Genomic DNA, 11,417 nt, shown 5'->3' on the forward strand with positions numbered 1-11,417 from the left:
TGTGCTTGCCGAAAATGTAGCCTTTCCCATCCTTCCCTCCTGCGTGTTGACATCATCTTTTAATTAAATCCTGGCCAATCAGATTTAAGCAGAAGTATTCTGTAGGAGTTCTAGGAATGCCTCTTAAAGTTAATGCAATTATCTGAGAGGAGGACTTTGTTTTCATCCTTTCTCTCTTCTTCCTCCACAGACATGACAGCTGGATCGTCCACTGCCACCTTGGATCATGACCTGGAGGAAGAAGGTCACATGCTAACACAGCGGAGGCAGAAAGATGGATGCTTCCCTGGATCCCGATGGTCATGGGGCTTCTATTTTGCCAACCGTGTACCATCCACCTCCAGGGTCCTTTTACGTGAAAAAAAGAAACAAACTTCTCCCTCATTAAGCCACCGTTATTTGCTTTTTCCTGTTGTTGCAACTGACCCTCGCCCTAACGCTGTATGTATACAGCCATCAAACCAGACCTCGTGAGGGACACACACTGTCAAAGTTAGGGGTGTAGGCAATGGGCCGAGGAGGCTGGAAAAGGCATGGGAAGTTGTGTGAAAATTATTTCTTCTACAACATATTCTTTGTGAAACAAAACACTTCTCACCCAATTGCGTTCTTCCTTCCGAAGAAGTACCCCATGTAAGAAATCCATGAGGAGTTATTAAAAGAAAAATAAGATACCTCAGCAGCGAGGGCGAAGGACAATCTTGTAGCAGTATAACTACCAAAGCTAAGGGCGACCATGCTAGTTACAAACACGCCCAGTTCAGGGGAATTATTATTTTTTCTTTGCTGTTAAAGCACTGCAGGGTTGTACAGAAAGATAATGAAATGATTTCTATGAAGAATCTCCTCAAATATCAAATGTAAAAGGTAGTTATTATCCAGCACACTTGGAGAAAACACGACAGAAAAAGCGGTTTTGTCTTGTGCTTAAATGTCACATCCTCTGCAAATACTGGGTGTTGACTTTGGCCTTCCGCCGCTCTGCAGATTACGGGGTATTTCCACTCACCGTGGCATTTTCAGACAGAAACCACTCCGGGATGGCGATGTGGTGGTTGGGAACCTTCCTTGGGATGTTCTGCCGGTCCTCCGCCTCCCAGAGCAGCGTGTTTAGGTCGGGGAAGTTGTTGTTGATGTCGATCCCATCGTGGGTCCAGCGTCCCAGGGACCAGCCTCCCAGCTCCGAGCCCTGGAGACGATTCAGAATATCAGGATCCCACAGGCTCCTGAGCAGAGCTGACTCTGTCACACCTAGGACGCCTCCATCTCCACCTCCATCTCCACCTGGGGTGTATCCCTAAACCTCTACACCCCCTCTGACCCAAAGATGACATCCAAAGGATAATATCAAAACACCTTCTATTACTATTTGGTGGGTGATGGATAACACAGCCGCATCGCTGTGAGGGGGGAAGGCAGAGGGTGGTTCCTGCCCCAAGGCGGTGACCAGAAAGTCTTAGCCCCTGCGTCCCCTTCCTCTCTCCTCTGAGAGCTTCTACACTGGTCGGATGAAACTCCGAGTGCTAACGAATCTCAGTTCGTCATTGCAAAATCAACAGCCGTCGCATTCATACATTCTCCCTGCCCTGCCCACAATTCTGGCTCACAAACCCCTAACCAACAGGCATAGCAAATCCCTAACTATTTGTACCAATAAATACATCTAAAATTCTGAATCGGAAAGCTCGCATTGGATAAGTACCATCGTTTTAAGTATAGTTTTCCCTTTTATTCCAAGATAATAGTCCCAGATAATATTAACCACATTCTATACTTAATTCTATACATATGTATATCCCACACATAAGTGTAACCTATACAAATTCTACACCATAATTAGAACATGAAATATAAATGGTATATCAGAATAGTAAGACAAGTCACAAGAATCAGGGTTGGTGCTTGCCTTGATTAAGTGCTTAATGTCAGGTGTTCTTATTCTAGTCTATTTTTCTCACTGTGTGTGCGTGTGTGTGTGTGTGTGTGTGTGTGTGTGTTATTTGCATCCATTTTCTCCAGTCCGTTGGCATGTCCACCTCTCGGGGTCCTCATCATTCTCAATTCCTGCTTTGCATCTTTCACAGACCTCGTCTCAGTGGAGAGACACTCAACAAGCGAGCTCCGAATGTGGGATTCGACCCGCGGGCGAGCAGGCCGGGCAGGCGGGGCCCAGCCGCAGCTCGGAGCGAGGGGCGCGGAGGCATTACCCCTTCGTAGGCCTTCTCGTAGCCGTCGGGGTTGAGGGAAGGGAGGATGTGAATCCGCGTCTCTTCCACCAGGCGGACGATGCGTGCGTTCCGGGCCAGGTACTCCTGGCATAGGAACTGCATGAGTAGAAGCACCAGTTCCCGGCCCAGCACCTCGTTGCCGTGGGCACCGGCAACGTAGTGGAACTCCGGCTCACCTGGACTCAGAGACAGAAGACATACAGGTGCGTACCAGGTGCCCGCAGCAAAACAGCCCTTATCACCCTGTGCTAGAATAAAAAAATCTCTGAATGATATCAATGTACAATATTAGCCCTATCTAATCTTTCAAATAAACTTCCTAAATTATATCAGTTCTATGCTTTTATGCCCAAAGAGTCAGATAAATAAGAAAATGTGTAGAAAAAAATCTTAGATGATAACAACCACAAGCTAATAATGTTTATTCTTATTTAACGAGAATAAATAAAAGCACAGTGTTTCGAGTTTAAATTAACAAATAAAACACAAGCCATAGAAATGATTAAAAAAAAAAAAAGGAAATGAATTTTACCTTCTGGGAGGTAATTATTTTTCTTAAAATGATTACATTTTACAAGGATACAAAGATGAATAAATATAAGCAGAAAACAGGCCAGCAGCACAAGTCAGCAGAGACAGAATTTTGTAAGGGGATGTCTGAGGTTTTTTTGGGTTTTTTTTCAAAGCTCAGTTTTTCAGGGTTGGAATTTATCATTATGGGGCACGAGCTGATGATGCTTCTCCTTCCCGCATTGGTGTAGCTATTGCTTTTGAGGAAATGTGATTTTACTCATAGATAAGCCCTTACTCTTTAAAAGAAACTCCTGAAATTTTGAAATATTGACGAATGTTAGTTGCATGAATCAGACAAATCTCTGGACTTAAGTATCGGGGGATTTCTAAAGGGCTCGCGGATTTACCATAAAACGGACCAGAGAAGTCCCTCTGACCTGGGGGAAAATATGCTCTCACGAGTGACTCATGGGAAATGGCTGGAAATAGAAAATGTTTGAAAATAAGATTGAAACTTTTTAAAAAATTAGGGACCTCCTCAAACTTGAGCCATTAATGAACAGGAAATCCAGAATTTTCTGCCAGAAAAGGATGCTGGCCTAACCAACTCCGGCCATTTTCCTCTTTGGTCAGTGTGGCTGACCCAGAGCTGGAGAATGGAAGTAACAAAATGGTCCATTGGGAGCAAAGGAAGATAACTTCTAGCTTAAATAAGTAAACAACCCGAATCATGAGACGAAAGGTTCACAGAACCAAGTTCTGCAGAACCCGCCTGCGTGGGCGCTGCATGCACCACTCGGCCCTGTTCCATGAATTTCTCCCGGGCAGAACGGTCTCCGTGCTCTCTAGGAGGGCACCAGACATGAAGGGACCGAGGCATCCCAGAGGGGTGACCTCACCAACTTCGTGCTCCCCGGGGTGGTCGGAGATCTCCACAGCGTACAGCTTCAGGCCCTGGTGGCTCTTGCCGATGTTGTAAATTCTGGTGATGTTGGGGCACATTCCATTCACAACCTTCATCAGCTGGAAAACACAATGGATTAACGGCCTAAGCAATGCGGGCAATGCACTAAGGCGGGCAGAAGACAGCCACCTGCTATCCCCCCACCAGCCCGCACCCCCACCCCAGGCATCCCCACCCTCAACACACGCCAGCGCTGTCCTCTGCCTGGGGTGGTCTCCTGTCCTCCCAGCACCCCTGGGTGGTGGCTATCACCTCCCTTGCTGGTGGCATCACCTCCCTTGCTGGTGGCATCACCTCCCTTGCTGGTGGCATCACCTCCCTTGCTGGTGGCTATCCCTGACCTTGGCTATCGTATTATCTCTTCACTGTGGTTTCCTGTTTTCTTTTGTCCCATCACTAGACTACAGATCCTTTAAGGGACAGACTGAGCCTTTTAGCTCTATATCTCTGGCTAAATAACTATTTATTACTGAATACCAGTTTCTTTCACAATTTAAGGAACCTCTACGACGTCAGGCTGAGGGAACAGTCCCCGCTCCTGCCCTCCCAGGGCTCACAGTGCAGTGACAGGCGGGAGTCATACGACGTCCCACTCCGCCGGTGCTCAGCAAGGGGACGCAGGGCGGCCATGGTGACGGGAGTCGTGCGGTTCAGGGTCGGGGCAGCAGGCTTCCGCCAGGAAGTGAAATAGACTCGTGCTGTTTTCTGAGTTTCGCTTTGACGGTCGAGCTCATCAGACTGACAGCTGCCACCCGCGGGAATGTGACAAGATGCCCAGGAGGTAAGCAGGGCTCTGGGAGTGGCAGGGGCACAAGCTGCGCTCGGGGGTGAAGGACACAGACACTGTCCCCAGAGGTCGCCTTCCTTCCATCTCTGAACAAGGACCGTCAGTGACCCGTGACACGCCCTTGATTTGCTGGGTGAAATTGTTGCACAATCCTGATCTGATTCAAAGGCCGTCTCGGCCAGACACCAGACCGGCCACGCTCATGGCGGCAGCAGGAGCGTTCACGGGACAATCCCGCGACAGTGTGTCAAAGACCAGGACGGACACGCAGATGCTGTGGAAGCAACAAGGAAGGACAGTCCGGCCAGGGTGTGAGCGGGCCGGCGTCCATCGGGAAGGTTCGACCCTTGGAAAGATGAGCGGGAGCTGGGTCGTTGGTGACCTAAGGAAGGGCATAGCCCAGAGGGACAATGTGGACCTGGATGTGCCCTAACCGTCTTTCAAAAAATTCTTGATCAATCAAATTATCCATAAAATGTCTTTAAACTTGTAAATAAACAAATATGTTGCAAATTTTAAGGCGGGTTAAAATCTATGAGGACTGGAAAACTGGTGTTCCGTAGAACTGATGATAAGTAAAGTTATACAGCTGTGCACTTCATTTGCCTTTCAAAACAACGTTCTGCAGTGACTGCGCGAAGTGTGTCTAAGGAGCATCAGAGAACATTTCTGAGGCACTGGAGAGATTTATAGCTGCTGCGGCTTTGTGTTTATAACACCCACGGGTTGTTACAGGTGCAGCCTTGCTCAGGAACTCCGGGTCTAATTCTCTCTCGCTCCTGGGGGGCAAACGTGCTTCGCTTTGACAACTCACCTGGTGTGCGGCATCCAGGTGAGGGAAAGAGAATTCTGGCCGTAAACGACCCTTGTTCTCAAGAAGGTGAAAGCAGAAACCCACCGGAAGTTAAGAAACAACACACGAGGGAAAAGCAGCTCTATGCCCATCGGCAGGAGAGGTACGTGACGCAAGGTCAAGGTGGGGCCGCAGGTGAGATGCATCACGTTTTAACAAGAGACGGTAATAAAGTCACTGATAATACACAGTCATGTAATACTGCATTCTGTTCCTCTGCTACATCTCACCGTCGTGACCACTGGGTGAAGCAGGTAAGCAGTAGAGGTGATCGCCCCCATGTCACAAAAATGAAGAGCGAGGCTGGGAGCCACACGGAGTGATTTGCCCAGGGTCCCCCAGCTCGTACTAGACGGAGACAGGGCTTTGGACTCCAGGCTCTTATTTGTCTGTGAAGGTGCAGCTAAGCAATGAAAAGCAGCACACCTGTCTGCAGCACACGGCGACCATTCTGAGAAAACGGCCACGGCAACCCCCCCCCCCTTCTTATTTGGAGCCCCGCGGTCTCGTCCCTGCTGATCACACTGTCATTCTCGGCTACCGGCATCGATCTCACAAATTCGGATCGGCAGGCGGCCCACTGTCTCGCCTTTCGATCAATAACGAGTTCCGCAGACACAGAGCCGCTCTGCTTACCCTTAATTAGGTGATGAACGCGAGCCCCCGGCACGGAGCCTGCCTGTCACTCAATGCTTACTCTCCTGCCCCTCTCGGTGAGCTGCTGGAGAATGTGCCACCTGTGTTAGAGACCATGACCTTGACCTTGACACTGGAAAAAGACGAATACCGTCTTTTGGATGCACACTTAGCCACCGCTAGTCCCTCAGTGTGGGATGCTCTCAGCATGAGTCATCAGAGTCACCTCTTTATATTCTACCCACTGTCACAGCGTTCTGTGACCAGCCACATTTTCCTTCTTTGTGTCGCGGTAAGAGGATGGAGAATTGCCATTATGACAAGTGTCTTTTCTCACATAAGAATGAGAACACAGGCATTTGAAGAACATCCTTTACAAGACGTTCTTTACAATTCTCTCTGTGTAGTGGCCATCTGTGGTTTCTCTGGTGGCCAAAAGCACCATCAAAGGCCTGGGTGATGACCCACCTTGCTTATTTCCAAAAGGAGTCAATATTTTTTTTTTTTTTTTTTTTTTTTTGGAGCTTGGGTCTGAGTGGTAAATATTTAGGTCTTAATGGATCTTAAGAGTAAGGACTAGAATTTCTTCATGGTCTTAGAGCATGAATTCTCAATAGGGGAGACATCACTCCCAAGGAGGAAAAAATTGGCTCTTTGGGGCTACAAGTCTTCGATATTACAATGCTTTGTGGCCCTCCAAAGCTCAAACCTACCCAATGAAATCTTATTCCTTAGTATTCAATATAAAGGCTGGAGGAAAATTAAGAAAAATGTCTGAAAAGCCTGCTTAGGAGGCGCTAATGAAACCAGGTTGAGAAACATCACCTTAGAGCAGCGGTCCCCGCCTTTTGTGGCCCCAGGGACCGGTGCTCCTGTGAGAATCTAAAGCCCGATGATCTGAAGTGGAGCTGAGGCGGTGATGCTGGCGCCGGGGAGCAGCTGCAGATACAGATGAAGCTCTGCTCGCTGGCCCACCGCTCACCTCCTGCTGTGCAGCCCGGTTCCTAACAAGCCACGGACTGGTACTGGTCCACAGCCCAGGAATTAGGGACCCCTGCCTTAGAGAGTACCAGCGATGGCAAGACCCTCAGTTCCATCACGACTCTTTCCTCGTCTCTGAGACAGGAAGACATTTTGCTGCCCTCGTATCTACTGAGTTCTGGGTTCCGCCGTTTCCCTCTGTTCCTGAAGAAAAGACATGAAAACGCCCCATTTTCTAGTAATTCCGCTTCTAGCCATGTATCAGAGAGAAACGGTTCACAGAGACTGGTGACATGATATGCACGATGACACTTGCTGCAGAATGTTTCACGCTGCCTCAGTATTCATTAAAGGCTGGGTGATCCCCAAATGCTCCAGAGCAGGAAGACAGCGGCGGGACTATAATGCAACCCTCACTGGAACATTCTGCAGCAGCACGATTACAATCGCGAGGCTAGTGTGAAAGACGGCCAATGGTCCAGGATTCGCTAACAAAAGCAGGGCAAAAGTGTAACCATCCTCTGAACAAAAGCGTATGAATTCTCGGAAGATAGAAATTCAAACACCGGATAGAAATAGGGCGAAATGAAAACCACTGACTGTTGCGGGTCGTGGGCTCACGGAGGACTAACTTTCAGACCTTCCTTTGCACCTGACGTGCGGACAATATTGTTTATTCGATGACTTCAAATGTTGAAGAGAAGAGAAGAAAGTCCTCATCCATCGTCTTTGCTCATTTGCCTGAGAAACAGACACTGCATCTGATCAAATGGAAATGGAATCCCAGGGAGAGGAAGCGGGGAGAGAATCACAGTGAGCGGCACCCCGCGGGTGAGGGGTGGGCTGGTCCGGATCTGCTGGCCTGCTGCCCTGCCCTGGCTTCCTGCCGCCGTTACCTGCCCCCAGCGGCAGGCTGAGCATGGAGCAGGTGGCAGGCTCAGCCACTGGACCCCCACAGCCTGAGGCCCCAGCCATCCTCAGCTGCCCTGGAAACCCACACCGCTAGCTGCTGCCTTCTGACTCATCCTCCTACCTTCCTCTTTCTAGTGCATCGCTCCCAACGGACCGGCCAACCAACCGGGACGCGCGGAGCGTCCGGAGGCTGACGACGCCGCGCCCGATCCAGAAGTCGAGTCATTAGCCTTTCCCACAAAACCACCTACTTCCCCACTTTGCGGACGGTGCCCCATCCCCTCGGAAGCATGCCAGCCCCCTTTCTCTCCCCAGCTCACTTCAGCAGCTGGCCTAGGACCAGCCAGTGCGCCTCAAAAATGCCTCACCCCCTCCTTCTTTAGGCCCAGTAGGTCCCTCTCCTGGGGACTTGGCTGCACTCACCAGTCTGCTCTCCAAACAACCTCCAGATGGATCTCCTTGAGCTCTGCTCATGTAAAAACTTCCCCTGATTCTCAGACGCATTCCAGAAGTGTCTCTGAGCAGGCCAGTCTCCCCTCCCAGCAGACTGCCCGCCGTTCCAGAAACATGCCATTTCTGCTTACCTCCTACCTCTGCTCTCACCGCCCACGCTGCTCAGAGCACCCTTCCTCCCGCCCCCGCCTGCCCGAGCCTGGGGGTGAAGGACACAGACACCCACCCCGGAGGTGACGGTCCTGGAGGACAGCCAGCCCCATTGCCACCAAAGCCCTTCCTAACCATAGCCAACCAAGCCGGTCATTTCTCCCCTAACATCTCCCCTGTGACAACCTCAGAGGTACATATTTACCTAGTACACATTATGGATTTCTGATAAAACGACAGAGTCTCTGCCTTTGTGGTCCCAAAGAAAGGAGACATAACATACACACAGACGAACGGATGACTAAGCAATTATAAATCATGACAGGAGCTGTCGAGGCCTCTAGCACTGGGAATGCTTACGTGACTCCGCCTTATAATATCAGTGTTCCTGCCTCTCCCCGTTCCTTCCCCGTCCCCACCACCTGTGGGTCCCCCTGGGAGAGGACAGTGCCTTCTAAGTCGCTGCTCTAGAACCATTTCCGGCACACAGAGCCATCCACGTTCTCGGGAACTTCTCCCAATGCAGTTAGTTTTCCTATTTTCTCTTCCGTCTTGCTGCTCCTGCTGCCGTTTCTCGTTTTTGTTTGTTTGTTTGTTTGTTTGTTTGTTGTAAATGTCTCTTTCAATACTAGGATAAACTAACATTGTTTTTCCCCTGAAGTAGAAGATTTCCACAGTAACCTAGCAGACTCCATATGGGCAACTGCTAAAAACGCTAGCTGCTTTCCTGCCCCCAGGAGTCAAGGATCCCAGCGGCAGATCACTTGCCACTTGAACACTCTTCAGGACTGAGAGATGCTCGCCAGTCGAGCGCTGGGCCCTGGGCCCTCGGCGAGGTCATCCAGCGTCACCCGCAAGGCTGCACTGACTATGCCAAGGTTCTTCTTAGCACTCACATCTACCAAGGACAGTGACCGGAGTTGGCAGATGATACACAGTCCCCCCCCCACCCAAGCTCTCCTTATTAGAGAAGAACCCCAGTTTCCCACGCGGCACGACTATTTAAAGACACCAGTTACCCGGACCCTCCGTGCAGTTAGTCTGTTTAAATGCATTTAGATATATTGCTCTTGACAGTAATTGCACCAACTGAGTTGATGTTTGTCTAACTTCTGGGCTGGAAAAGATGTCTGGAGATGTCCAGTAAGCAAAGCTGGGCTAACACACAAGTGCTCCCCCAGATGGAGCGGTGAGCTGAGCCACTTAATCCCCAAGAACGCAGAGTGGCAGGGTGACTCACGGCCCGCAGACCCAAACTCATTATCGTGATTTCTGAGGAGCAAGGTGCAAGACAATTTCTTTAGCACGTCCCCCCTCTAAGTCTGTGCTGATGGGTGTCTGGAAGCTGTGTGCGTGTCCACTGAAAGGACACAGGGACAGGCCGGGCTTGCCGATTCCCTGGGGTGGGACTTGGTCTAACTGCCCCAACCTCACCGGAGCTGGGGGGCTGCTTCCTTTCCTCAGCATCTAGGAGCCCCTGCTTTGAGCCACGTTAATTTGGCCTTGGTGAGTTCCGGTTCTTTAAATGCATCTATTAGGGCATTTCTCGGCCGGTTGTCTCTGCAAGCAGATTCTTTGATATCTGAGGACTTCTCATTTGCCAGCGCGTCCCCACCCCTTCCAGCATCATGCTTGGGGGACACCTTGAACAGGATTCCAGAGGCCAAGCCCTCAGCATAGGGACTGCAGTTTCAGCCAGTCCCGGTAAATGTTTGGTTCCCTCTCCCTCTGCACCTAGTACACAAAAACGCCACCAAGAGCTCCGAATGCCTTGGTTTCTGTAATTAAATCAGGGGACAAGCTCATCTGGGAGTACCTTTTCCTCCTGACAGTATGGAAGTGCTCGAAGCTGTAAGGGCATCGGGCCAGAGATCTGAAGACTGACTGTACGTTAGAATCACAAGGAGAGCTTTTACAAATTAGATCCCCAGGCCCTCCTCCTAAAGATTCTGCTTTAACTAGCCCGACAGAGAGATCAAGGAGAAATCCAACGAGGCTTTCTCAACCTTGAAACTACAAGCATTGAGTGTGGCTTCAGCAAACCAAACTGATCATTCAGATTCTACCCCTAACACATCTTCCTAGTTTCTGAAAATAAAAGCCTACGTGTTTTGGGGTGCACGCGTATCACCCCTCGACGAACCCAGGTCCTACCTGGCGCATTTCCTTGTAGCTGTGGTGCTTAAAGTCCAGGTTGTCGGTGGTGGTCATCTCGTTTCGTCGGTGATAATAGTTATTTGGATCTAGGAAGAGAAATACGGTTTTGAACTCTTAGACATCATTCTACTATGAGCGGTGGCTCTGTTGGGTGCCCGATTCGTGTGGGGACACAGCCCGATCTCCAGCTTCTCACACAGGCACAGAGGTGAGAGAGACAACTTTCAAGACGCTTCTTAGGGGTCAGAGTTACCTAGTGATGGAGAGCATGGGCCTGGAGCCAGGATGCCTGGGTTCAGATCTCTGCTTGTCCACTTACGTGCTGTGTGACCCAGGACATGTCACCGGATAGTCTTTGCCTTAGTTTCTTCACCGTAAACAGAAAACATACTGGCACCTCCCTCATTGGTTTATTGCTAGTATTAGCTGGGATAACCTGTATGTTGGCAAACTGTCAGCACTGAACGAATGAACGAATGAATGAATGAAAAGTGAATGAATGAATATCACAACTGCGTACATGAATGGAAATTTTTAGAAGTCTGGGGGACACTATTAGTTGCTTACCAGCATTCAGTCCATTTTCGTCCTTCCTCACAGAAGCCTGTGTTGTTAGGGTCCCCCCCTCGACTTCCCCACTTCTCAGAAGCAGACCTCAGGTCCCCCGCTCTAAGGGCCCAACACAGCTGGGCCAAGCCCAGCAGAGCAAAGCACTCCCTGGCCACTCTCACTGGTCCAGATTGAAGGGGGGACTTCAAGGTAGCAGAGGAGGATGAGGGAGAA

The 11,417-nt window shown here is 49.9% G+C and overlaps 1 protein-coding gene across 1 annotated transcript in view; it reads right to left on the reverse strand.

Moving 5' to 3' along the window:
• CPXM2 (carboxypeptidase X, M14 family member 2) overlaps positions 1-11,417 on the reverse strand; it is a gene marked incomplete at its 5' end in the record, with an annotated part of 98,038 nt that overhangs the window by 12,945 nt on the left and 73,676 nt on the right. Inside the window, 4 exons of the mRNA XM_023533765.1 lie at positions 156-218; positions 1,010-1,189; positions 2,208-2,404; positions 3,641-3,764. Of these exons, the coding sequence (XP_023389533.1) occupies positions 156-218; positions 1,010-1,189; positions 2,208-2,404; positions 3,641-3,764 (564 nt within the window). The remainder of the gene's footprint in view (positions 1-155; positions 219-1,009; positions 1,190-2,207; positions 2,405-3,640; positions 3,765-11,417) is intronic.

Source organism: Pteropus vampyrus, unplaced genomic scaffold (genome assembly GCF_000151845.1).
Source record: "Pteropus vampyrus isolate Shadow unplaced genomic scaffold, Pvam_2.0 Scaffold111, whole genome shotgun sequence".
NCBI lineage: Eukaryota > Metazoa > Chordata > Mammalia > Chiroptera > Pteropodidae > Pteropus > Pteropus vampyrus.